This window comes from Falco biarmicus, chromosome 17, assembly GCF_023638135.1.
Source record: "Falco biarmicus isolate bFalBia1 chromosome 17, bFalBia1.pri, whole genome shotgun sequence".
In the NCBI taxonomy this organism is placed as follows: Eukaryota; Metazoa; Chordata; class Aves; order Falconiformes; family Falconidae; genus Falco; species Falco biarmicus.
The window spans coordinates 5965778-5993464 of record NC_079304.1 but is presented as its reverse complement, the minus strand read 5'-3'; the positions used below and the strand labels follow the sequence as shown (position 1 = coordinate 5993464).

Genomic DNA, 27687 nt, shown 5'->3' with positions numbered 1-27687 from the left:
TCTTATCTGGGAAGGCCAGGAATCCCTCTCGGATGTACTTTTCTATTCATGGTCAAAGACCAAATGTATTTTGTCCCTTTCCTCAAATCCCTTTCTTTTACAGGCTGCCTGCAGGTTGTTGAGAGAGTGCACTGGCAATTATTTTTGCTTGAGCTTGGCCTTGGCAGCTCTGGTTCCCAGGCTTGCTTTGACTGTCCATGTAACTTAAGGTTTCAGCCACTTTTGAGCCTCCTGTCCAGGACTTGCAGTGAGCACTTTGTCTAGCTGCAGGTGATATCTGGTTCTCTAGGGTAAACTGTTCATGACCACCTTCTCTTTGGGTGAATGTCACGGAGAGCAGGAAGGTGCTAAACAGGTACACTCTGCTAATTACACCCATAGCATTTTTTTTTAATCTTTGTCTGGTCCAACCCTCTGCTCTGACCAAGCATGATCAACTAGAACAGGTTGTTCAGAGCCAGTTGGGTCTTGACTACCTCCAAGGATGGAGATTCCATAACATCCGTGGGCAGTCCCTAACAGTGTGTGACGACCCTTGCAATGGAATGGAACCTGTGACCTCCTGCCCTGTCAATGGGCACCACTCAGAAGGGTGGCTCTTTTCTTTGCCCTCCCGTCAGGTATTACACACATTGCTAAGAGTCACCCTTCCCTCCTCAGTCCCAAGTCTTCTCTACTCCACACTAACCAATCTTACCTCTCACAGCCTCTCTTTGTATGACACATGCTTAAGACCTTTAATCATCCGTGTGACCCTTTGCTGGACTCTCTGATATGTCACTGTCTCTCTTGTACTGGGGAGCCTCAAACTGGACACTTTCTTCCAGGTGTTGCCGCTGAGAAGAGGGGAAAAATAATCTCCCTTGATCTGGTAGCAACGTTCCCCCTGATGAAGCCCAGGATGCTGTTGGCCATCTTTGTTGCAAGGGCCCATTGCTGGTTCACATTCAGCTTGTCCTCCAGGGCCCTCAGGTCCTTTTCTGCAAAGTCACTCTCCAGCCAGTTGTCCCCCAGCCTGTACTGGTGCATGGAGTTGTTCTTGCCTAGGTGGAAGACTTTGCATTTCCCTTTGTTGAACTGCATGAGATTTGTTTTGGTCTGGGTCTCTGAGTGACAGCAGCAGCATCAAGTGCATAAAACATACCTCCCAATTCTGTGTCATTTACAAACTTGCTGAGGGTGCGCTCTGTCCCCAAATCCCGATTGTTAATAAAGAGGTTAAATGGTACTGGCTCCCATACGGATGCCTGGTGTACTGCTAGTGACTGGTCCTCAGTTGGACTTCATGCCACTGAACACAACTTTTTGAGCCCAGCAGTGTCATGGTTTAACCCCAGCTGGCATCTAAGCCCCCACTTCTCTGTTGTCTCTGTCTCAGTGGTGGGGGAGAGGCAGGACTGATCTTTAGGGGGTGTTCCTGGTTGATGGAGCCGCAGCAGAAGTTGGTACTGCAAGTTCTGGAAGCCTTGTGCTACGATTCAGCTTTCCCTTGTGTGCTGATCCCCCACGCGCAGCTTCTTTCCTCTGGTGCTGTGCTACTGGAGCTGTAACGGGTAAGGAAGATTTTGGAAAAATTGAGGACACCTTCAGTCCCTTCTACTCCTGACTCTGTAATCTGCTGCCCCAGCTCTGGAAAGGGGCAGATAGAAGCAGACACAAACTGGACCTGGCTTGTCCAGAGCCAGACTAGAATTGGCAGCGTGGGGTGAAGCTAGCGTGCATATTGCCATGAAAACAGAAGTCCCTGATAGAAATCCTTGCGTACGTTTCCAGTCTGGCTCATCTCCCAGCTATGGGAGCACGCTAAGCCTGTGCTAATCGTTTTTTTCTCTTGGTGCTGTGCTGTATCTGCACTGCTTGGCTTGCAGGACTTCTGGATGAGCAGGCTGATCTCTGGCCTGGCCAAGGCACAGGCAGAGCAAACACACACACGTACCTCCAGCTGTCTTTGGCCTCATTTTCTTCTTGGGCTCCTTGGAAGACTGCATCATGCTGATGGAGATCTGTTTTTTTTCGTGTTTAGATGGATCCTGAGTATCGGGTGAAAAAATTCTTGGCTCTTCTGAAAGAAGAAGGAACGTAAGTAGTTTCATTTTAAAGGATTGTTTAAAACTCTCCTGTCTGCTCAGGAGCAAGCATTTCTTTGAGGGGAAGCTGCAGTGTAGTGTATCTGATCTCATTGTTGGCCCCTGCTGTATTTACAGGACTGTATTATCAGATCAGTTCTCCTTACAGCTATATGCTGGTTGTTTTGGGAAGGGGGGAGGTCCTGAAGACTTTGAGAACCTGCATGCCTGGACTCTCTGCTTTTCTTAATTTACCTGTGACTCTTTAAAATTTTATGAGATATTGTACTGCAATTTAGCTTTCTTTAACTGAAGTAAATCAGAAGAGATTCTGCTAGAGTTAAAATCCAGCTGTTTATCTAAAATCTGGAACTTTGGTTTCTTGTATTTCTCCTGTCTGAGAGAAGGATGTCCTACTCTTTCCCCTGTAGGTGTCACAGGGAATAGTTGAGCCCAGTCTTGACAGTGGCATCTCCTAGAAAATGACTTTCTAATACATGTAGGGCAGTACCTGTGCTGGGGAAACTCACAACAGTATCTATCCTGGCTACATGTGAGTGGGTTCCAGTGTGTGCTTGATGCTTTTATACATGTGCATGCTTTCTTGATGAATTTGGCTTCTTTTGCAAGAGTTCCTTCCCTAGACTGAAGGTGGACCAAGTGCAAGATCAACAGCTGGAAAAGTGACCAACCTGGAGAATATAAACTGGGATCTTTACTCTTCTGTGTTCAACACACTGGACAAAGTGAAATGCTCCCCTGTTTCCAAGAACCCAATGTGAAATCTGCATGTTTAGTGCAATACAGTATCTTTATTCTTTGTCTTTAATATACTGATGTCATGTGGAAGTGTCTTCTAGAACACTGTGCTTCTGTCTCTGTGCAGGCGAGGCTGCGTTCTCATTTGATTTTAGCATGGGGGAAATGTCCTGTAAGTCTTGAAGCTAACGCTCACTTGTGTCCAGCATCCAGTTGCTACGATAGGAGTAAAACCTGACAGTCTGTGGTGAAGGCAAATTAAAGTACTACTCGGTCTTACCCTGATCTGATGAACGGTATCTTGTTATGCCGTCCAATGCCTCACTGAATATTGAGCCAGGCTGATAGCCTAAAGACAGTGCCCACAATAATGCAGCTCCAGAACTGCCTAGATGCTAATTAATACCTGCTTTCTCTTACATCCAGGTATTTTGTCACCTGAGGAAGAGGGACTGGCTAATGGCATTAGGGACTGGAAGAAGGCAGGGAAATATGTTGATCAGAGTAGAGGGAACTTCCAAATCCAGTATTTAAGACGTTAAAACTTGTTGTTAATTCAACGAAGTTTTAGAGGTGCTGATTCCAGCCTGAAAGCTCTTCATGAGTGTGATGTAGATGGCAGCTTTGGTATTAGCCAGCCTCATTATATCCCATTTTTCTGCCATGTTACCAAAGGTTGAAATTCCTCCTTAAACAGAGAGGAAGCCAAGCTCTGCAGATGCATGAGAGATGTATCGCCATGTTTTTGCACTGAAATAAAGGAATGTACCAAACTTTGCTATGTGGTCCTTCCCCAATAGTCATCTCGTGTCAGTGAGATGCTGTCGACAATGACTGCATGAGGCTACTCCCCTCTCGTTCTTTGGCTCCACACGTTTAATAAGGTTCACGGAACATACCTCAATTTGGTGGGGCATGAAATCAAAGCCATTTATGAGATCTTAGTTCAGTGTAGCTTCCTAAACCTGACCAGGCATGCTGCTAAGGGCTAGCAACTTGTACCCAACCCAGGGAAAAGAGGGTGCTTCACATTCTTTCAGGCCCAGAGGTGAAGGTACTGTAGTCCTTAGTGCGTACTCACAGAGTTGGGGTATTTTAGTCACTCCACTCAGGTTTCTTTTCATTTGACAGTGCTGTTGCATTGTGATGACATTGCGAGTCCCAGTGGTTATTATTCCCTCTAATTTTGTGTATGATCTTGTGAATTTATTTGTTCCTTTCTTCTGCTAGTCCTAGTGACAGCAGCACACGTTAACTTATATTTCAGAATAAATGATGTAAACTTTACTGTGTCTTTGTCCAGAACTATACTGATGAATAAATATCTGGTTTAATTGCACATTCAATGGATTCAATAAAAAGCACAACTACTTGTGATGATCTGGGAGACATCTGTGTCTTTGGTGCTAGCTGAACAGAGGTGCGTCTATGGAGGGAGGATGTATGGCATGAAGATAGCAAAGCTGTTCGCAGGCTGCTGATGGCCAGAGGGATGCTCGGTTTGTACCTAAGCGTGGATGAATTGGATATATCCCCAGCCTGAATAGCTTGACCACAGGTAGTACTGAAGGAGCTGGCTGAGAAGACCTCTGGTCCCACCTGTTCTGGAGTTCTCTAGACCTTGCAGTGCTGAGGAAGCCCCAGAGATGTACGTGTGTGTGTGCGTGCGAGTTTAGGTTTGTCACACTTGAAGGAGACTGTGTTGGAAAACCAGGGCTGACTGTTGGGTGCGACATCCCACCTTGTTCCAGCCTATTCTGAGCTCTCCATCCAAGATGTTTCCTGCAGGTGACAGATGAGAATGACTCCTGGTAGCACCTTCCCACCACATCTCTACGACGCGCTGTCTGGGCAAGAGCATCTTCATAATGAGAACGCTATTACTTTAAACGGTAAGGGCCGAATCCTTCATCCCTTTCCTTACCCTGCTGCAGCTTTTTTCTGAACCTTCCAGAAATGCAACTGTGTCTAAAATGGAGTCAGTAACCAAAAAGCGTGTTTCAAAGTGTTGGGATGGGTTTGGCGGGGATGGAGGGCAGGGCGGTGGGGAGAGGCTTGGGCTGACGGCCAGCCAGAGATAGCTTCCACTCATGAAGCTGTTCAGCTCAAAACGCCGTGTGAGCCTGGACTGTTTGGTCGTCCGGTTTGTTAGCGACGATGGTGGGTGCTTGTGTAACTTCGGAGGTGTCGCTGCTGCCCTCTGGTAGAAGGTGGCACAAGCAGCGCGATGTTTCAGGCAGCACTCGGCAAGAAGGCCGATGTAATTGCTTTGTGTGCACGTTGGGGATCAGTGGAGAAACAGAGTGTCATTTAGGTTGGAAAAGACCTGTGAGATCACCAGGTCTGACCGTTAACCCAGCACAGCCAAGTCCATCACTAAACCGTGTCCCCAAGCACCACGTCTATGTGGTTTTTAAAGACTCGCAGGGATGGTGTCCCCACCACCTCCCTGGGCAGCCGGTTCCGGTGCTTGGCCACCCTTTTGGTGAAGAAATTTTTCCCGACATCCAATCTAAACCTCCCCTGGCACAACCTGAGGCTGCTCCCTCTTGTCCTGTCCCTTGTTACCTGGGAGCAGAGACCGACCCCCCTGCCTGCAGCCCCCTGCCAGGCAGCTGTAGGGAGCGATCAGGTCCCCCCTGAGCCCCCTCCTCTCCGGGCTGAACACCCCCAGCTGCTCCTTTGTGAGACTTGTTGGGGTTTTTTTACCCTTCAGATAGCTATATTTGAGGCCAGTACCGTGAAAAACTGTGCGCTTCAAAGCATTGTTAACATACGGAAGATGTTGCAGAAATGCCCATGAAATTATTTGTGGACGGGAGATGTTTTTATATGCGAAAATTTACATCTGGGTCTGTCCAAAGCATTGGAAGGTGGTTCAGTGACAGCGAGTGCACTGGTGGGGGCAGATGTGAAGGCTACAGCCTGTTCGGTTCAGTAATCTGTGGTGTATGCGCACTGTGCGTTGGCGCTCTATAAATAACAATCTTAGTATTTGGCTGTAAAATCTCCTCTCTTTGCTACATTTACCATCCGTCCTCTTGCATTCGTGTGACTTATGGCTGTGCATAAGTAGCTGAATGATGAGCCACCGCTCCCGTAGCCATTCAGCAGGACCTCAAGGACCTTCAGAGGCAAACCACACAAGCTGGCGAGGGCATCTTTTTGGGTTTTTTACCTTCTCTTTAATGACGTACCACAAAAAAAATGCAAGTTGAAATATATTTTTCTCCAAATATATATATTTATATAATATATAATCTTAGTTAACTCAAGTATATACATTGTATAATAAATAATGCTTATAAAAAGACAAATTTTCTGAATATAAAATAAAAAAAAAATCGACCTCTACAACTTTATACAAAACTTTGGATACAGCAGATTGATGGAAAAAGATCTTCCATTCAGTGCTAGAATACCTGGCTACAGTAAAATAATTACAAGGCAATAAATGTTCTATTTAATATTAAATACCTTTTCTTGATTAAAAAAACAAACAAACAAACAAAAAAGGGATTTTTTTTTTTAAAGTCAGATACTCGGGAGTCTTTCCAGACACAGAATTTAATATATACTTTTAAATAGAATGCATATCAGAAGACGGCTTATTTCTGGATCGGGGAGGTTTCTTAGAGCTCTGCTGTGATCTTTAATTTTAGAAAGCGGATGCCTCATGGGCTGCACGAACCCAGGAGCTCTTCATCATGCTCAGCAAAGGAGGGACCGAGAATTTTGCTCAGATTCTCTCCAGCTGGAGGTACGAGTGACATGGCCGTATCCTGTGCTCCACGTGAGGGGCCTGTCACCCATGTTATTGCTCTTTGCAGTGCCCTGTACTGCTCTTTCCCATGGACGAAAAAGTGAGTGCAGCAGAAGACACAGCTTTACCGGTTTGGATGTATTTCTGTGTAAAATCGCTGATGCATGAGAAGTGCTGTTGGTACGTGGTTATCGGTCCTCATTGTCAGTGGAGGAGCCCACCAGGGTGGAGAGAATATTTTTTTAATTTCAAAGGTCAGTGTGTCCTGAAAACATGAACCCAGAACGAGGGGGCATGTGGTCAAGGAGGGGGATGTGGCCTGGGGAGCAGGTGGAAGGATGAACGCTGATTCTTCTGCACTGAGATGGGTCGTGGGATGTGTGTGGCTACACCTGGGGCCCAAATCCCTGCTGACGGCACGGGGCCTCTGTGCTTGATGTGGGCCCTTTGTGAAGGATTAGCTGCTGACTTGAGAAATCCAACGGGAAGGAAAAGGTCTGCCTGGGATCGTGCTGTTGGGTAAAGGTTTCCCTTCCCCGTCCACCCTTGCCTCTCTCGCTGGATGGTTTAAGCACGTTTGTCTGATGGGGGGAGGCTGATGAGATGGCTTGAACAGGAACTTCTTGTCGTGGCTTCTCTCCCCGTCTGTTACTGATGCTCAGAGCTGCTGTAGCAGCTGGCTTGGCGGGTACCCGTCGCCAGGGAAATGCTCTGAGCTCTCTCTGGGATATAAATCATGTTAGGGAACACTTAGTAAATAGGTGCATCAACTGGGTGGATCTGCCCAGATCCGTAACAATCTTGGGCAGCTGCACGGCGAGGAGGCTGCCGGAGTAGTGCTGCGTCTGCCTGCGCTCCGCTGGTGCCCTGGGCTCTGCTTCCCTGCCATCCTCGGGGCGATTCTAGGAGCTGATCTGGAGCTATGGGGAGTGGGGAGGGCAAAGGGGAGGTGAAGGGAGAGACTGGCTGTAAGGCTCCGTTGGCGTGCTCCAACAGGTTTGTTTCTCCAACTTCATCTCCTTGGAGCGGCAGGGAAGGAACGTGGCTGGTGTGGGGAGCTGGCTCCTGCTCACCACAGCTGCTGGGACCAGGATGGCCATGCCAGCAGGCAGAGGAGCCTGTATTTGCTCACTTTTCACTGTGTAAAATTGATTTCCACCTCAACCCCCTGTATTAGCATCTACATGGGCCAGACCTCTGGAGGAGGACAGAGCCGAAGCTCTGTGCGTGCTGTGCTGGCAGCGCAGTGACCGGTGTGCCATGCCTCGCTTGGGCTCCTGCTATCCCTGCTCCTCCCCAGGCCGCCTGCCATGCCAAACAGCCTGAGAGAAGTCAGCAGGTCAGTGACGTGCCGTGTCTGCCGTGCCAGGTCCAGCCTCGGGCTGCCGTGTGTGGGTGGGATGCCGGAAGCCTCTGCGGCGCTGGTGCTGGCTGTGTGAGGGTGTCTGCCCTGGCCACGGGCATCCAGATTTTTTTGTGCCATCCTCTGAAGCGTGAGGCCACCACGTGGGGGCTGGTCACAGGGTTGATGGACCCCTTGGCCCTACTCTGGAGCAACCTCCCATCAGCTGGAGACCTACCTGCGTTTACTTGCAAGTGTGGACGTCGTAGACACGTATGCACTCCTGGCAGCTCACATAGCAGCACCAGTGGAAGATGCAGTGACACTTCTCCTTCCGCTTCTCAGTCCTGGTGTTGTGGCCACGACCGCAGCACAGCAGATCGCAACCGTCAATCCCGTGGGAGGTGACATTGCATGTTCTGTCCCTGGTCCCAAAGGAGCCCGTCTCTGGGTTTGGCTCACAAAAATTGGGGGAGTTCTCATAGTAGACCAGATCCCGCTCCGTTGGCGGCTTGAAAAGAGCATACTTGGCCCTAAGAGTTTCTACCCATCCCCGAGATTCTCGGTGCTTTTCAACCACCATCTCAGAGGCGCTGTCGTATTTATCCTTCAGGTAGTCACCAATGGCCCGAAAATCGGGCTGGGCCCACCAGCAGGTCTTGACCTCGCAGCTTCCCGAGAGACCGTGGCACTTACACTTCAGGTGCATGTGGTCCAGGATGGTCTGTCCGGGGGAGAGAGAACGAGGTGGTCAGCAGCAGTTTATGATGCCCAGCGCTTGCTTTCAGCCACGTGTCCTCACTACCTGGATGTAAATGTCTGATCTGAGCTTGGTCTGGGAAGCGCAGGCCAGTTGTAAATGCAGGGGGGCTTCGGGGTGTGGCGGAACCATCTCTAGCCAGACCCAGTGCCAGAAGAACACGACTGAGGTGGGCAGCTGCTCTAACCACCCTTCCAACCCAATCTCATCTAATGCCAAGGTCTGATCCCTTCAGCGGGGCCCTCCCTGTTGAGTGTGTGGGCAATCGGAGCCCACGGAATTTGCAGGTTGGAGGATGTCTCCCACACGTGGATGCAGACTGATCCCCTCTTCCTAACTTTGCTGACAACCCTCCGTTTTATGGCCCAAGTCCGTTTGCACTAGCAAGTAAATGAACTCGTGAATCTAAGGACATGGTGCTTTCCCTTCCCCAGCAACCTCCTCTGTGCCTGAGCAAAATAATCACTGATTTTTGTTAAAGTTACTAGAGTTTGTGGTGATTTTTTTACAGGAGGCTGTCAGTTGTTAACAAGTTCAAGCTTCTACCCTTCCACTGCTGCCGTATGGAAAAGGGGCATCTGGTGTTTGCTTCAGGCGCTGTTTGAAAGGTCTTGCTGCGACCTGGTTACAGTGCGCTGGGTTTGCAAATGACCTGGAGCGGGCGGTGGCCCAGGTATCTGCTGGCAGCAAGAACAGAGTAAGAGTATTTCAGTTGGAAGGGACCGATGACTGTCACCTCGTCCCACAAATCACCGGGCAGGGCACTGTTGGAAGGGGGAGCGTGCAGGAAGGAGAGCTTGGGAGGAGAGTCCCCTTTGCTGTTGACCTGGGTGCTTGGGCGGTTGGGTTGGGTTTGTACGTGCTGCCTGGGGAGATGTTTGAGCTGGAAGCAAGGCATGGTTTAGCAATTCTTAACCCCCACCCGTCTGTTTGTTGAGAGTGGAAATGCTGTGGCCTGGAAAATAATCCTAGAAAGCTCCCGCCCGGGCATTGTGGGGGCCCCGTTACCTCGGGGGAGCCACGCTGGGCTGTCCACACAGGCGTGGATGACCAGCTCCGGACCCACCGGGCACTCACCGTCCTGCCAGCCTCATTGTTGTGTCTGTTCATGGCCGAGCGGGCGTCCGGCCGGTTCTCTCGGGCATCTGCGAATTCGCGGGACACCAGCACACCAAAGTCGGCATCCTCGCTGCATCCCCCCCATTTCCAGCCATCTCCTGGAGGTCCTTTGTGATGGGAGTCACAGCCGCAGATCGTGGACGTGCCCTCGGCGCAGGAGCGGGTTACGGCAAAGGCCACCCCTGCCGACGCGATGGCGTGGACGAAGGCAGATTCTCGCGTGGCTGGGAATAGACAGAGAATGGGATTATCAGTCAACATAACACTTCTGTTTTCCTGCCCAACCTCCTTCAGCATCATCTCATTAAAAAGCAAAAAGTTATTAATTTTTTAATGAAGACTTTTTGGATCAGGTGCTGCTGGCGTCGCCTTTGGAAGTGGGCGGGCAGGGGTGGGTGAGTCTGCTGGCTCAGACCAGCGATGACCGTGGAGACCATCCCCTCTTCCAGAGCAGGAGCCGTGAACAGTCTTCTCAGCTGCCCCATGCGTCCCTCACCTGCTCGTGCCTCGTGCCCTGGGGAAGCCTTCGTTGCAGCAGGTCTTGCTCCTTGGCCTGCAGTCTCCTCCACGGAGGTGGGCTCTGGCTTCCAAAAATCGGGCATCTCAGGCTGAGCTGATTTCAGGCCATGCAGGCAATGATAGAGGCAGCTCACGGGTATGTGCCAACTGCCGAAACGCGCATCTGTCCTCTGCTGCAGCGTGGGGAGCTTGGATCCAAGTGCCAAACGTGATCCTGACCCAGAGCTGCTCTCTCTGCCGGTGGCACCGTGCTGTGGTTTTCACTTTCTTTTAATTCAGACTCTTCCCTCCTTGCCCTTCCCACCTCCAATATGCCAGCAGAGATCCAGCCTCTACCTACAGAGGTTTTCCTTGGGTATCTTCTCGCCAGCAGCTTACACTGGGACCAGTGGGGGCTACGAGCCACCGGCTGAAGATCACTGCTCCAACTGGAGTGTTTCAGCCTGACAAAGGCTATTTGGGTGGCCTATGATCTAAAGCAGATCAGATTAGAGAGCTAGTGAGCCCTTCTGGCCTCAGACCAGGACAGCTCGGGGGCAGAGGGGGAGGACACGAGCCACTCTCCTTGCTGATGTGCCTTTGCTTTCCGTCCTGGGGAGGGGGTGAAAAGCGTTGGGCGCGGGGTGGAGAGTCGTGGCACGTTCTGTAGGTCTGTGAGTCCCTGCACAGGGCGCGGATGCCAGGGCAGGAGCTGAGCCGGGGCTGGCACTGGTATGGCTGGGCAGAGGCACGATGCAGACCACCCCGGGGGGGCTGCACCCCTCTGCAGCTGCCCCCCAGCACCCCATGTCTGCCCAGCGCGCTCTCTGCGCGGTGCCGGGGCGGGGGGCAGCGAGCTGCACACACAAACGCCTTGCCTTGAAATTCTCCCCCGGGTCTGGGCGAGGAGCCGGGAGAATTTCCCAGAGATGAAATGCGGGAGCAGCGTTCCCAGAACCAGGGGAGGGGCTGGCGAGGGAGGATTAGAGCCGTCTTGACAGTGCACCACTGCGACTGTCTCCCAGCCAGGCCCGTTACCTGCTGGGACACTCAATTTGCCATTGTTCCCGCGGTGTCACACTGTATTACCAGCATAATGCAGAATGTTTCCGCCGGCCAGCGTACCCACGGCACAGAGCACTGGCATTCCCCAGGAGCACCTCGTAGCAACGGGGCAATGTTCCCCTGTCCTGCCGTCACCCTCCAATCCCGCCAGCCCGGCTGGGAAATCCCTATTGATGGCGCTCCCCAGCCCCCCGCCACCGGATCAGAATGGCTAAAGGGCGTGTGAATGCTGCAGCGATTTGAAATGACTGCGGCGCTGGGATGGTATCGCTCGCCCTGCCTCACAGTAGGGGAGGAAGCTTAGCTCTTTCTCATCGGTATAAGCTTATTTTTCTCTCTCCCTCTCTCCTTTCCCTCCCCCTCCCTTTAAGCTGCTGAGTTTATATCAAGACGGCCCCTGATCCCACACACCCCTGTTTAGATGCAAATGACTGCAAGTGTCATGGCTGAGAAAAGCCATGGGTTATCTCGGTGCGGGTCTGCCTTTTCACAGTTCGTGTCAGGGGCTTAGCCGAGCACACAAGGACCCCCAAAGGCAGCCCAGGCCCAGCTGCCTGTCCTGCACCTGGCCCCGCTGCCGTCACGCTCCTGGCAGCCATGCACCACGAGATGCTGCGCGGGCTGGTGCTGCTGGCAAGAGGCTGGGACCCGAGCAGGGCGGAGGGGGACCCTTCTGAGAGCCAGCGGCGTCTTCCCGGAGAAGGAGACTGAGTGAAGGGCGGCTGCGGTGTGAGGAGGCGGCAGGGGAAGAGTGGTTCCCCCACCACCTCAGACGTGGGGAAACGTATGAGCTGGCTAAGGCTCCTGCAGATCCAGCCCTGCCTGTGGCTCAGAGACCTCTTCCCTGTCCCAGGAGTTGGTCTGCAGACGCCTGTGGGGTCTTCCTGCCTCATGCGCTCTTTCTGGGTGCTGTGCTTTAACCAAAGTGGTGGACTTTATCCCCAACCAGAGAACGGCCATCACTCGTCCTCCCGGAGCAGCAGCAACTCACCTGGCTGTTGGCTCAGCCTTGGCTTTGGGGCAGGACTTGGCTGGAAGAGATATTGGCTTTTAGTAGGAACTGACCTTATTTTAAAAAGAAAAAGGAAGGAGAAGAGAGAGGGGGAAAAGCAGGTTTTTCTTCCCTCCTTGTCCCAGACTGCACACCTGCAGTATAAATCATCTCAGGGAATTTGCTTGTAAAAACATGATCTTACCCCATGTTTTGGGGTTGGTTTTTGGTTGTTGGTTTTTTTGGTTTTTTTTCTTAGCCCAGGTTAAAAAAAAAAGACATGCAAAAAAGAAAACTTACAGGAAGATAATCAGTGGCCCTAGGAAACCAAAGCCTCGCCAGCTACGGCTGCCACAGGTTTTATGGCAAAAACCTCATGAGGCTGAACTTTGAGTAGAGGCCGTGGGAGGAAACTGGGTCGGTCGAGGCAGAGCCTCAGCCAGGGTCGGTGTTCAGCAGCTCCCGACAGGAGCACTTCAGCTCCCCGGGGCTTTCGCTGTGCTGCCTTCGCTGTTTATCGCTTTGCCATGAATTTGAAGCCACGCAAGAGACTGTGAAAGGAGAGACTGTAGTCATATGGTGACGGGGGGAAGAGAAATGGGATGGGGATGTGATGGGAGGCTGTGGGAAGGCCTGGGGGCAGGAATCCCTTGGACTGTTTCAGGGAGGGATGCCCTGTGCTTCCACACTGATACCAGTGCTTGTCGCCTGGATGATGTGCCCAGGAGGAACCGGGAGAGGCTTGAACACGGGTGCCACGGGAGGCTCTGCCCAGCTGAACCACCACAAATGGCTCCGTTGTTTTCCCACACCGCGTTGCACTTCAGACTAAGCTCTCCTTGAATGGAAGCAACTGTGATTAACATTTTTGCAGCTCCTTTAAAATGAAATTATCCTCAATTTCCTTTCAGGCTCTATTAGAAATTATTTTCTGTGCTATTGTAGGGAGAACTACACCTTTGAAGTTTTTTTCCAAAATAGCTTAAATCTATCTAAGGGAGCAGTAGAGGAGATTAACCTAAATGTTGCTCTTTGATACTTAAGAGGTGACTTCATCCAGGTAGTTATCCTGGCTTAAATCCTGGCTATTTGGGGCTTAGTGTTTAATGTATATTGGCCTAATGCACAATGCAAGCTGCAAGAGTGATTGTCGTCTTCGTTTGAGTCCTAGTTTGTGGGGCTGCACCCCTCCATGTGTCCTGGAAGTCAACAAGCAGGGAACGCAGCAACAGCTGCCACAGACGCTCAGGGCTGGGCCAGATGTCAAAAAATGCAGCCAACGCTGATCGTGGATCTGTGTTCCGGGTTATGGGCTCAAAACTTTTGATTTCTGTTGTTGCTGCATCTAAGGAAGGTGGGACAACAGCCTGGAGAAGGCGATGCTATGAAGGCAACAGAAGTGTCCAGTAACCCTATCCACAGCCCCCTCGGCAATGAGCGGCGTTGGTCCCCGGGCTCATCACGGCTAACGAGATCTACTGGGGCAGGACAAAAGCCTTTTGGTTGCCCACGTTCTCTCTTCCTTCAGCTGAGAAAGCAGTGGCTGAAAGGTGGAGTACTCACGCTGCAGACTGGGAAGTGCAAAGGCTTTTGTAGCATCACTCATTGCTGCGTAGATGGGATGAGTCCCCTCCCGTCTCTGCCGTTAATTTTCAAGGCAGCAGTGAAAAGACATTAACACATTTAAAAAATGTAAATAATAACCACAATCAAATGGGTTGGACTTTGATGTATCACAGTTTGCAGATGATACTGTTTATTTTTAACTGTTCTACTTACAGGTTAGTGAGACATGGGAATAATATATTTTTCAAGATAATTGCCTGGCAGTACTGTCTGGGAGACTATTGATGCATCATGCTTTGATTGGGAAAGTTGTATAACAAATGTGTTCGGTAATTTTCCCCCATCTGTCAGAAGGGTTTCAGAGCTACGGATGATATTTTACTTTGTCAGCTTGAGTGCATGGAAATGTTGAGGCATGTCCACACATGAGGTTTTGCTGTAGTCCCCGCAGCCGAAAGAATCTTAAAATATTCTTCATAAATTCAAAGTTCAGTTTGCTCATTATGGGGAGGATGGTTCAAATCCAGTTTTTAAGTTGACAGAAATGGTGGTGATAGATTTTCAGTGCCTGAATGCTCTAACAGTTCTTTCACGGTGTGTTTAAAATTTTTATGATAGATTTTAAGAAAATTAAAACTTTCTGATCTTGTAAGCGATGAAGTTTAGGACATGCTTTTATTAGGGAGCAAGTAACAGTGTGGCAAGCCTCGATGACAAGTTACTTGATAGTAAATAGAGCAGCTACCCCAAAAACAGAGGCGAGTTGACTCTCTTGGTCCCTATTAACTCTATTTTATATATTTTTATATATATATATAATCTCTGTTATATATATATTATATATATAACCCTATTATATCTCTAATATGACTTCACAAACCTGATTTCTGCAAAGAATTGCACTTTAACCCAAATGAGTAATTTTCACATACTATGGATGTTTCAGGAAACTGTACCGTTATTGGAAGGCTGAAACTTGAAAAAAATACCATGAACTGTTTATATGCAGAATATTATAGCTTTATAAGAAGGATTCACCAGGACATATGCACACTCTAGGAGACTATTGGGAAATACTCTAATGTCCTGGCTTTCAGCCCTAATTTCTCCAATTTCTTAAAGGCTGTACCATAGGATTCCCGTTTCCAAACTGTCACTGGGAAGAATAATTTATTTTCAATAACAGGCTTCCCTGGGCTGCAGAGACTCAGTGCATGCCCATGCCCATGAAGCCAGGCTTTGGAGATGGTTTTGGCTGTGACAGCAAGACGTTACCTGTGGGTGTCCCTTGTGCCAAACTCCACCTGGAGTCAACAAAATCCACGGGATGGGGTAGGAAGGAGAGAACAGGAGTTTTTTATCCACCTTTTGGTTCAGTTTCATGGGATGCTAAGGGCTTGGTTTGCTAACTGGTCATCTGAGATTTGGGATTATCTGGCACCCGAGTCCTGCACAGCACCCTCCTTTCAGGCCATATTTGACTGCAGGCTGGTGGTGCTGGCGCCCAGCTGGCTTGGGGCCCAGCATCGCCCTTTTCCCCTTGTCATGCCCAGGCTGTGACCTCACTGGACATCCCACTTTATTGTGCCTCATCAACGCGCTTCCAGTGTACCTGATCCATGCCAGTGGGTCTAGGAAGGTGGTCTTTCAGGAGGAGGTATGAAGAGTAGCACGCATGCGTGTTTGGGGAGAGAAAATGCATTTATTCTCCCTCTTTTTGTTCCCAGCCCTGACTTTTGGAGCTCATCTGTGAAAAGATGTTCAGCTAAGCCTGATCAGGACCATGGATTTCAACCATGGCTTCTCACTGGTGGGGAGACTTCCTCCTACTGGCCTCCTGGGGTAGGCAGTGGGCTTCAAAGGGATTGCCTTGACCCCAAGGAATTTGACCCCAACCCCTGTCCTTTCTGCTGGACCTTGTTGTTTGGAAGCGCTGCTGTGTGCCCTGTGCAGGGATGATGGAGCCCATGATTCCAGAACATGTGAACATGCATGGGGCTGGACCTTCCCCTTCCTGTACCTTATCCTACCTGACCTTAGTGATTGCTTGTGGGACGGGCACAGACCCCCTCCCTCATCATCCCTTTTGATGTAACACACCGAAAATACTGGAAAAAAGAAATTGGAGAAATTAGGGTTGAAGGCTAGGACATCAGGCTCTTCCCCCAGTGTGTTCTTAGTAGGACATTCGTGGTGCACCCAAAAGCCAAGTATGTGACAGCTCAACCCACCCTGGTGAACACGTTCCCCTGCAGCTCCCCAGCTTTGCTGTTTACCTTTGTCCAGGACCGGCCCGAAGATGGCCAGGCTGTCATCAATGGTGGTGCAGTTCCAGCGGCGGCCCCGGAACTGGTGCTGGCACTCCTGGATGCCCAGTTTCACCCCTTCGGCCACGCTGGGCATGATCTCAATGTAGTTGCGGCAGAAGCGGAGCTGCTTGGGGACAAGGCCGGGGATGGAGCCACAGAGGATGGGCTGGGACCCCAGGGAGCTGTACTGCTGACCTAGCGCAAGGGACCTGCAAGGGACAGAGAACAGTGTGAGAGTTGGGGAACCAGCTGGCCCTCATGGTCCTGCCCCCATCACCATCCCCAGGGGAATCTGATGAGCCAAGGTGAACCAATTTCAGGGAGACAAAGTACTGAAAAGCAGGGATTTCCTAAGAAAACAAGGGACTTCCTACTGAATAGCACTGATGGGGAAAAGGGCTTTCGCATCTGAAGCTCCCTGGTCCTTTGCAGGCACAGAGGGACTCAGCTGCCTACGCGGAGGCACCAGGAGCCATGCGGTGTACTCCCAAGCATCCGAGACATCCCCGGGTGGCTGGTCGATCTCACAAAGGACCTGCAGGGAGCTGTGTCCAGGGGGGGGGCAACGCCTGGAGGCTGGGGAATACCCTGGGGTGTCTCAGCTGTCAGGAGACACTGAGCTTCTGAATTGCGACCAAGGTGGGAAGCGTCCTGTCCAATGCCGAATCCATCAGCAGAGGGATCGCTGTTTGCTGTTCTGGGGTCGGGCATGTCAACGCCACGTGCCCCAGGCTGTCTTACCACGTGCAGGTGGTCCCAGCAGAGAGCGAACCACCACAGTTCCACCCTGACAGACGTCAGCCTCCAGCTGCGGCTGTGAGTCGGGCAGGTGTGCTAGCTCGTGGCCAAGGTGCCAGAGCGGCTTCGCGCTTCCCGCTCCCACCAAGCGCCGTCTGATGGTGAGGAGCTCAGCCCCGCTGGGAAGACTGGTCAGCTCCAAGAAACAGGAAACAGATGTGAACAACCTTAGCTTCATTCTCCATCCAGTGAGGCCAGTACCGTGGTGAACAGGCAGGACAGCACGTTGCATTTCTCCAGGCACCCCCTCTGGCAGGCAGATGCCACTCGCAGGGGGTCGGCACGCTGCAAGGGGCTTTCTCCTGCCCGGGTTTGCACGGCGGTGGAAGGGAAGTTCATACTCAGTGTCAGGATTTGCGGAGCTGTGCCTGCAGCAGCGGTTTCTCACAGAGGTGGTGGTAGAGGGTTGGCCTGGTGCGCTGGCCATGAGCTCCACGCCACGTCACGCAGGTTAGCTCTGTTGTAGCTCACCAGTGTGAAACCTGGACCAGTTTTTCATCTGGGTGAGCAGTTTGATCCCCTCAGGGCGCCTGCAGAAGGCAGCAGTGCATCGAGAGTAAGGGCTGGGACTTCTGAGTAGAAAGTTCTGAGGACCCAGCCTCCCAATCAACCACAGACTCGGTCAAATCCCTTCTTTAAACTCCTGAGGCATCTCACAACAGACTTCCCTGCCTGGAAGGCCTGACGGGAGATGTGCAGTCAGTTTTGGCCCATCCGTTTTGAGGCTGGAATGGTGATCTGTTGCGTGAGAGAGGCCCCTGGGGAGGCTGGAGGCTGCTCTTGGTTGCATGTGGTCGTGCACCCAGCTGGTGAGGTCGCTTGCCCACATACAGGAATCCATCTGCTTCTGATGACCTGTTCCAAGCTTTCCCACCTTTCCTTTCCTTCCTCTTTCGCAAGGTCTCCATCATTCCCAAGTGCCTGCTCTAAATTGTCCTTGACGATGGCTGAGAGCACTTTCCCTCCAGTCATCACCTAATCTTTGTTCTCATGTCAATGAACTTGTGATTTCCCCACTGCTGATCCTTCTTAGACAGACATAAAAAATCTCATTCTTCTTGGCCCACCATCCCCATCTCCCCAGAAGTCCTGGGAAGGCACACAGGTCAGGGCACTGTGGCTAAGGTGCCGCAGCTCTGCTCTAACCTCCCGGGTCCCATTGGCTGATGATTTCTCTATATAGTGGCTGAGATGTGAAGATGAAACAAAACCCATTTGAAATCCAGATCTGAGATCCCAGGGGCACGTCTTGGCTCTGCATGGCTCTAACGTAAATACCACAAGAGCTCATGGGGAGGAAGCAAACACATTAGGAAAGGAAGTATCACAGGGTGAATTTGGGATAGATGGAGGACATGGATAATTTTTAAAGCACAATCCACAACTCCAAGACTGGCAGCTGTGGGAGCGACAGACCCTACATGTCTTGCTTTTGATGCTAGCGCCCTTCCTTGCTGCCTGAGCCTACGTTTCTCTAGCTCCCATCACGTCAAAGGGGAATAGTCGTTTCATACCCCTGCTCCGCTTTCCCCAGCTTTCCCCACAGAAGGTGACAGATGCATTTTCCCAGCGTTAGCGCACAAGCCAGACATTTTGCAGGCTCAAGGGCAGGAGCCATAAAAGCCAGACAGCTCTGCTGGGCTGGGAGACTCCCTTTCATCGCTGTGTGTACACGTGTGAGCAGACAGATGTGCACATAAAGGTAGGCTTTTGTGTGTGTGCGTGCGAGTGCAGTGCACAACACAAGGAGCATGAGTGCCTATGGCAAACGCATGGGAAATCCCTTTTCTCTTTCTCTGCTTAATCCCTTAAATCTCTCAGGAGTCCCGACACTGTCTGTCAGGCCAGGGACTCCTTTTGTTCCCATCTGATAGTGCTAGACATAGCAGAGCCGTGGATCCAGCAGTCCCGAGTTGACACTCTGTGGTTCCTATCGGTGTGGGACAAGCTTTTGAAGCCCGGGGAGTAAATGGTCTTGTGCAGATCCTCTCTCTGCAATTACTGGCAGGTATATCCTTGCATCCTTGAAGAGCTGACTCATGTCTTCCCATTGCCTCAGCATGGAAGATGCTGTGCCCACCCTCTCAATGTCATTCTTCCTACAGAGATGGCCAGCAAACTCATCTTCTACTTGGGCTACGGGTTAGAAAGACACATGGTATCAAGAAAAATCAGACCTAGCAGTATTTGAAAGTAGCAGGATCTGGCCAGATGAGAACTGTGCCAAAGCATATGAAAAGGAGTTTTTACGATGAGCACTATGGAAAGTTTCCTGCTGGCAGGAGCAAAAGCTGCTAGGACATTTCTTCTTTCCTCTCTGCAGAAGAATGGAAGCTGCATCGCTTGGAGCGCTCAGGACTGGACTGCACGGGCTGTCTGTCCGAGCTGGGTCAGACCAGCCAAAGACAAACCTTGGTGAGCCACTTCTGCAGAACAGGAGGATTGAAGCCCTTGCTGGGGGTGATGCCCCGCCTGGCTGCTGTCTGGGAAGAAAGAAGCTTCTTGGAACAAGATGTGTTCATCCTCTGCTGTGTGTGCAGGGCACGGTGAAGGCTGACCCAAAGGGTTTGCTCACATGTTTCACATTCCAGTTTCACGATTTAAAAAAAAAAAAAAAAAGGAAAGTGAATTGCCAGGGGGGGACCAGCTTCCTGGGAAACAACCTGCTGTGTTTACCCCTTTCCCTTTCTCCCAAATCCCATAAGCCTGTTGCCACCTTTAGTGAGTCCTGGGAGCCCAGCTGGACTGACAGGAACCCTTTTTTCCCCTGTCTCAGCCCTGGAAAATATTGTCATTTGTGTGAGGGCTGTACTACAGCCTTCAATGAGCTCCAAAGTGGGGCAGCATCTGTGCTTGCTGTCGCTGCCCGAGGTCAGCATCGCAGCTTTTTACTTGAAATGCAGGGAGAAAACTTCTGGGACGTGCTGCTATGGGAGTGTTTTCTAGCTGTAAACTCAGCAACTGAAAGCAGATGAATCTGAAAAGCAATTTTTCTTTTTTCCCCACTATACTGAGGACAACACCAGCCCTGTGGCAGCTGGGCAGGAGAGCTCTGGCTGTAGAGCTGCATGTCTCCATGGATGCGTCTCGTGCCATGGAGCTGGGCACACCCTGCATTGCCGCTTTCCCTTGCCTCTCCTGAGGGATCACCCACACAAATGTAGAGATGCTATAGAGCTCCAGTACCTTGCTGTGCCATTTCCCTTGACAAAATTGTTAGAAAGAGCTTGTATTTTCATCCCGGGAGCCTCCAGCGCAGAAATCCACGGCTGGCAGCACTGCACGGAGGATGCTGCTGGCTGTGGCGACTCTGGCGATGGAGGCAGGTCACAGCAACTGCTGTGCCTGTGGGACAGGCAGGTTAGTCAGCACCACACGCTCACACACTCAGAGTTCCTTCAGCTCCCTCCTGCCCCGGAGCCAGAGCAGACCCGTGCAAAGAGCCAGCTCTCCTCAGGGCTCTGCCATGCCTGGGGGGCCACCGCATGTCACCTTCTCTCTTTGTCTCAGCGTCAATGAAATAACAACTACTCATCCTCAATGCCTTGAGAGCCATGGCTAGCGACGCTCCCTGAGGGCTCCAAGGACCCAGTAGCAATGAGGTTCTTTTAAACCATGATATTTCCTCCCACAGCAGCTCGGGTCGCTGCAGCATAACGTTACAAGGCAGACGTCCGTGCCCTCTGTTTTGTTAATGCCCCATATCAATCTCTGCGATTCTTGTAACGAACTGGGAAAACTATGAATCAGCAGGAGAAAACCAGGTCACGGTTCAGATCTTGTTTGCTACCCGCTGTCTTGGAGAAAACCTTTGTCTGCCTGGAGGGTTTTTTATTGTACTATTTTTAGACATATTTGGCATTTTCCAATTCTGGGCCGCGCTGTGCTTAAAATGGGCAATTGTACAGGCTGGTGTACCACTGCTTTACAGCGCGGAGTGGCCCAGGGGTGACACATTGAAAGGCGCATTGGGAGCCAGGCGTTTTCATGCTGGCTCTTTCTCTTCATTTAGTGCTGGATAAGCCCTTCCCAGCTCCCACCAATTTTGCCCTTTCCCCCTTTTTAGCAGAGGCATCATCACACGTTTGCTTTTCAGGTAGGTAAAGGGCTGTGCAAAATCACTGCAAGCAGAGGTGCGTGATGAATAAAACCTTTCAGGAGAGCCAGACCCTGCTGGGTTTTGTTACGGTACATTTTGAACCGTCTAGTTCAGCCTGATGCAACGCTCCAAGAGTTGTTACCAAGTGGCCGGCATTCATTTTGAGCTCAGAGATGGGGAATCTCGCCCCAGCCCTGACAGAGGTGCCCTTAGACACAAAGTGCCTCCAGCTGCTAATGCTGTTCTGCTGTCTGGCCTTTGAGGGGGTATTGTGTCTGGTATAATATTCATATCTTTTAATTCTTGTAATTTGCTGACTGCAGCTCTTTGTGAACAGGGTAAGACACAAATACTTGGGTTTGTCTGAAGATCAAGAGCAGCAAGAGGGAAATTTTTGCAAGTCAAAGCATGCAATATATATGCACATATGAGCTTGAGAAATGCCAGGTCTTGACTGAATATGGAGAACAGAAAAAAAAGATGACAGAATTCAAATAAGAAACATTGCAGTTTACTAGAGAACGGGACAGCTTTAATGAATCCCACGCCTTTGCTCATAAATCACCCCCCATTTAACCTCTACTGAACGTGTCCTGAGTTGTGAGCTTTTCTGTAGAGCGGGCACTTGTGTCCTGCTATGAGACACCACCGATACCACAGACTCTCCACCAAACCTTGCAATCACTGGTGGCCTCCGCAAAACAGACAGGAGTGTCATATTTTTAAAAAAGGGGTTCAACTGCCTAAGCATTAGAGGCTGATCCCCCAGGCAAGGGCAAGTCCCAAGGGAAGGAGCGTGGACGTAGGGTTTTTCTGTATTACTGCCCTGGAAAGTCTACAGGCTTTACACAACGGTGTGATGTGACCTCCTGAACAAGAGAGCATTTTTTTTTTTCCCAGCTGGTGTGTTTGAAAATTCCCTCATTAAATAGCATGTATGAACTGTGTGATCTGCACAGAACTCAGCAGCCCGCAAGGCCAGATTCTGCCCAGTTAAGATTCTCCCTTAATTTATTCACACCTAAGGGCTAGAAGCCTTTCTAAAACCTCACAAAGGCAGAAGTTCACCTAGGAATCACTCCCAAACCTGTGGCTGCTTAGCAATAGGTTAAGCATCCCTGAGAGCTCTCCCAGAGGGACAGCTCAGGGTATTTCAATTCCCTTCGGTCCTGGGTGATTTTTATTTATTTATTGCCTGTGCAGCCTGGTGGTGCCTCCCTCCATGGGCTGTGTCCCCTACACCTGCAGAGCCCTCTTCCAGCAACCTCTTCTAGGAGGACTTGATCCTTCCTCCAAGCACCACGGGACAGGGAGACGTCCACAGTGGTGGGGACCACAGGAGGAACCTGCAAAGGTGGCCAGCCTGCGCGGGTTGGGAGCGCATAGCACCAGCTGGTCAGAAATTTGGCAACCTGCTCCGTTCACAGAGAAGTGTTGTGTTTCCAGAGGGAAACAAGGAGAAAGCAGTTAATGAATGGCTCCTCCACTCCGTGTACGAGGGCTGGGCAGCGTGTTCCCTGCCTACAATCCCAGCTGAAGGGAGAGGGGCCATTAATGCATGAGCTTTGCTTTTGAGATATCAGAATGATGAATGATTTCTCAGGTATTCCTAAAAAATGAATGCTACAAAAAACCACCGAAGAGGATGCTGTTTAGGGCCTGAGGAACCAGAGGGAGAGGCTAGTGTTGTTTCTTTTAACTTCCAATCAATGCTGATGTTGAAGTAACTATCGAAACACATCCAAGGCTAAAATCTGCATTAAGTCAAATGAAAAGCCCCGTATCTGCACACAGGGGAAGCTGTTCTTTGTAAACAAAGATATTTTTTTGTGTTGGCTAGATACCAGATCATCTGCTTATTCTGGGTTGATAATCTCATTTCCCTATGACCTATCACTGCAGGCAAGGAGGCAGCAGGGTGCAATAAAGCCATTCTCACAAGTGATGGTGCACCACCAAAGGAACACGTGGCAACGGGCACTGGTTTAGGGGCCTCTCAAAGTGTGGCAAGGTTCACTGTTTCAGTCAAGAAGGAATTGAAAGCCCTCTGGTAGCCCGCTGTGACTCCTGCTGCGTGCAGCGTGTGGGCAGGTTGGTGCTGGAGGCTGCAGCAGCCGATCCCTCTGACCTCGCCCCTGGGCTTGCTGTGAGCAGGTTCCCACTCCCCCCATCAACTGTGTTGTTTGGAACCGGTGTCCAAACAATGACATATCTTCTGCAAGAGGTGGAGGGATTGGGTCCTGCTAAGTGTGAAGAACTGTCAGATCGCAGGGAAGCACCAGTGAAGTGGGGACTGTCATCTGCTGATGTTACGTCAATGGAAAACTGGCGCTGGGAAAGCCTGAGCTGCAGAACACGGGCTCAAGCCCCTGGGATCTGCTGACAGAGACAGAGGAGGACAAACAAACTCCTCAGTGTGGTCTGTGTCCTAGGAGCTACTGCCGCTTCTTGGGAAGTGATGCCGTGCACGCTGGATGATCTGGGTGATGAGATGGGTGCAAGGGCCAGGACATGCTGGGTGCTGTTACCCAGAGTCAGGATTTCAGAAAACATGGATTTCTTAAACTTTCCTCCTAACCTGAGTGTGACAGACACTGAATTGACAGTACCTCCCATTCTCCCTCTCACTGGGAACACGTTCACTTCTCCACTTCAAACTCCCAGTGGCTGTTTGAAGCCACTTGAAGATTTCCTGGGTAACTGGTGGGGAAAAGCAGGCACCCATGGGGCACAGTTCATCTAGTCCATATGGAGGTACCACACTCTGGGAGAGCTCCATGGAGAACTAGGGAAGGACTGCTCAGATGAGGTCCCATGAACCTGCCCTGGAGTCCCAGGCAGTGCAGTGCGCATGGGCTTTGCTGGGTGAAGGCCAAGGAGAGAGAATGACCAAGGGCTGACCTCCAAGGTCTGACCGAGGGCAAAAGGTTTGCGGTGAGATTTTTGCCATGTCAACTGAATTAAATCTTCTTGTTTTATTCCTTTTTCCCCTCCCTTACCTCCTTTTGTCCTGTGGGCATGGCACGAGCTGCACTCCTACGTATGAACTTGCCACCCATCACCCACATCCTGCATCCATTCTGCCGCTATTTTGCACAGTTTTTACAGTACAGGTTGCGACGGGGCTGCAATAAAACAAAACGGGATGTCTCACCTGCCCTCCCTACACAAGACCCAGGTGTTCCCCCGCCCCTGACTTTAGAGTTTTGGGTTTGCTGAGTTAGCGTTCTGATGATTTAGCAAGTCAAATTGTTTTTGGCTTTGATCAAAAGAGATGCCAGACCTGACACCAGTGAATGGGTGGAGTGGTGCTCGGCAGGGGGGACCAGGTGCTGGCAAAGGGAAGAGAGGTGGAGCAGTAGGCCTGCCCCTTCTGAGAGGGGGAGACTGTTAGATAGACTTTGCTGTATCGGGTACCTTCTCCCTTGGTGGAAATCAGCTGAGTTTGGCTGAAGAAGTGTAAACTCCCAAGAGGACACCTAATCTGAACTTCAGCATTCATCTCTTAGGTACAGCAGTTGAATTTGGAACATGGAAAGGTCAGGAATACCTCTTGAAAAGGAAAAAGACAGTGGAGGATGCCAAAGGATAAAGTTCTTCTAGAACGATCTTGGTGGTCACCACCTGGCCGTGGCTGCCTAGCTGCCTGCTGGGGCACTCTGCCTTCCCCTGGCCGTGGCAATGCTTCTCCCCTGCCCCAGCACAGAGGCAGGAGGTAGGAGGAACTGAGATAAGAAGCAGCCAGCTCCAGGACGAGTGGCGAGCCAGAAATGGGCTCTAAGGCTTCATAACTCCTGGGCACTGAGCAAACCCATGGGCAGCAGCCCAGGGCGCTGCTGGTAGAGCTGGTGCCTGGCTTGCAGCTTTCACAAAAGGCCACCCTTTTCCATACGTCTGTCGGGTATAGGGGCACCCACCCAAGGCCGCAGCGCAACTGTGCGATCGGGGGACGTCGCAGCCTGATCACAAACGTGACTTCTCGAACGGCAGACGGCTCACGTAACAGCCGTGCAGCACTTTAATGAAGCTTGTGTAGGCTGTGAGTCATAGCCACCTACAATGGTATCTCCATGAGAATGCAACCATCTCCTTTGACATTCAGCAAAGTTAAATAAGACATCCAAGGGGAAAGAGGACAGTGTCATGTTTATGAAATTGGATTACTCAGCTCCCAGGCTCTGAGGATTGCCTACAGCTTCCCTCCTGGATGTATTGAGGATGGTTTTGTACTTCTGTTGCCTTCATCGAGTTCTGGCCAAGTGTGTACTCTCTTACCCGGTCAAGGGCACATGGTGCTGCAGCCATTACTGCAGAAACTGCACTGTTTTTTAAGCCTCCTCCTGGTTGTAAATAGGATGTTAAACATGGAAAGGGGACAAAAGAGCAATAGCAGCGAGCTGAGGCACTGGCTTATGTTGACAGTTTGATTAGTCTATTGGAAAGACTTCTGAGAGATTATTTAGTTACAGTGAGAAGAAGGGGAAGATTAAGACTTTCGGTCCAGCAGAAGAGGGCAAGACAATGGCTGGTGAGTGGGAATTCAGACCAGCAAAATGCAAAGGCACAAGTTTCAAAGAAAAAGACAAGTGTCCAACACGTTGCAGATTCTCTAACGCTGAGTATCTTCAAATCCAGCCTGTGCTTTTCTGAAAAGAACTGTTCGAGCCAATACAAATGAATTCCTCACCCTTGGGGTAAAAGGATGAAATTCAGTGGTCACAGTACACAGCCCTGCCTGGCTTTGCAAGGAGGCATTTTTTTCTCCCTGTCCTCTGGGTTCATGAAGAGAGAGAGCCCATATGCTCTGTGTCTTGCTGTGATTTCTGCCATCATGGGCCTCTGCACCTATCGATAGCAGCTGTACTGCAGAGGCAGCAAAAGGAGGAGGATGTGCTTGGGCAGCACTGGAGGAGCTTGGATCCAGCTGTAGTGCAAGGGGGGATTCTGAGAAACCAATATTCCTCATTTCCTCTCTAAATAAAGGTTAGCTCCTCCATCCATTTTGTGAGACCCCCTTAAATTATCAGGTGACACACACAGAAGTACACAGGGGTACTGGATATATTAAGTTTAAGCCAACTCAGTAATTTGAAATGACTTTATGGTAACTGCAGTCCACATAGGAATCCCAGGGTCCCGAGTGCGGGGGATGGAGGAAGGATACTGGGTTCACCAAAATGGCTGTGCTGGTCACCCCCCCCCAGTGCAACAGCACGTGATGCTGAAGCATTGCCCTTAAGTGCAAAGACCACTGATGAAAGTTCCTCTGTCCCCTGCAGATTTTTTTTTTTTTTTGGTCCTACATCCTCTGCTGGATCTGCTCTTTTCCTTTCTAATGCAAACAAGCTTTGTAAAGAAATTAGCTTTACACTTTTTTCAAGTGGTCTGCTTGCATCTTATGCTGCAGAAGCATCCACAGTCTGAAAAATCAAACAGTGGAGCTGCTCCCACCAACCCAGGTGACTGGCTAGTTCCCTCCCGTGCTCTGCAGTATCTGCCTTAGCACCTTTTCCATAGTCTCAGCTGGCTTTTGAGTCCTGATGGCTCCAGAGCAGACACGAATTCTGCTACAGGGCCCAGAGCAGTCCTGCATGTCAATCTGGGCCAGTAGCATCTTCAGCAACCCTAAGTGTAGTGTTCCTGGACCAAACCTGGACCAATTAGTGATATATGCTTCCTGCATACCCTTTGTCTCTCTCAGTTCCCCATCCTTACCAGAGATAATTTGATCTGGGGACAGCGCCCTTGTTAGGCATTTTCAGAACTATACGCGTGCTACCAGCATACAGCATGCACTTGCCCTGCGCTCCTTGTTCGCACAGCTGCTTTCAAGTTTTTCCCAGGTGGTCAAAGCCCTTTGTACAGGAGGTTGATGTCTCTTAGATCAGGACTTTGGTTGTCTCCTCTGAGCTCACGTGGACTGTTGCGGAGCATGGAGCCACGAGTACGTGGCTACGAGTTGCCTTGGCTCCCGTAAGAGCAGTCCAGGCACCGGTATGTGCTAGAACAGCAGCTCATCGTGGATGCTGGTGTCGATCTGAGGAAGATCCAAGCTTTTTTTTTGGATCTCCTGGCAGAGAAGCAGGCATTCATTTCTCACAAGAGTATGGAGCACACTAGGCACTGTGACTGAGAAAGGACTATGGCAAAATTATAGCCTGAGCAGGGAGTCCTGCAACATGTGCTAAATTCCTGGTGCATTTTTTTGGAGTGTGCAGAGTCCTAAGTAAAAGAAAATTAATTCCTGATCCTCAGGAATGTTTCTCATTGTACAAATGCAAACTTTCTCTAGTCCAGTAACCAATATCACTCCAATTCTTCAAAGGCATGTTGCTTCATGCAGGGGCCTGGCACCAAGAAGCACGACAGACTAGATGGGGTTGGACATCTAAGCTGACCCTCGAAGTCCTGAGAGTTAAAGAAATAATGAAATTCAGATGCTTGTGCCGAGCACAGAAGGAAGAGACAGAAGGAAGATCAAGGTACTGGCTGGCTGTTAAATGACTCATGCACTGTTTTAATCACACAGCATAATAAGAAGACAACCCCTCA

At 50.5% G+C, this 27687-nt stretch overlaps 2 protein-coding genes across 7 annotated transcripts in view; one reads left to right on the top strand and one right to left on the bottom strand.

Annotated features, from left to right (window-relative positions):
• The window catches only part of NSF (N-ethylmaleimide sensitive factor, vesicle fusing ATPase), a 75217-nt gene extending 71012 nt beyond the window's left edge, over positions 1-4205 (top strand). For 5 of the 6 annotated variants that reach the window (XM_056362314.1, XM_056362317.1, XM_056362316.1 and 2 more), the window contains exons 20-21: positions 2024-2079; positions 2697-4205. In XM_056362314.1, coding sequence (XP_056218289.1) covers positions 2024-2079; positions 2697-2715 — 75 coding nt within the window. In that variant the 3' untranslated portion in view covers positions 2716-4205. Of the gene's footprint in view, positions 1-2023; positions 2080-2497 lie in introns of all 6 variants that reach the window. The other variant, XM_056362313.1, reaches the window with a different exon arrangement.
• A 2120-nt stretch (positions 4206-6325) lies between these two features.
• WNT3 (Wnt family member 3) overlaps positions 6326-27687 on the bottom strand; it is a 37637-nt gene continuing 16275 nt past the window's right edge. Inside the window, exons 2-4 of the mRNA XM_056362740.1 lie at positions 16206-16447; positions 9768-10033; positions 6326-8654 (exon numbers count right to left, since the gene is read on the bottom strand). Coding sequence (XP_056218715.1) covers positions 8175-8654; positions 9768-10033; positions 16206-16447 — 988 coding nt within the window. The 3' untranslated portion in view covers positions 6326-8174. The remainder of the gene's footprint in view (positions 8655-9767; positions 10034-16205; positions 16448-27687) is intronic.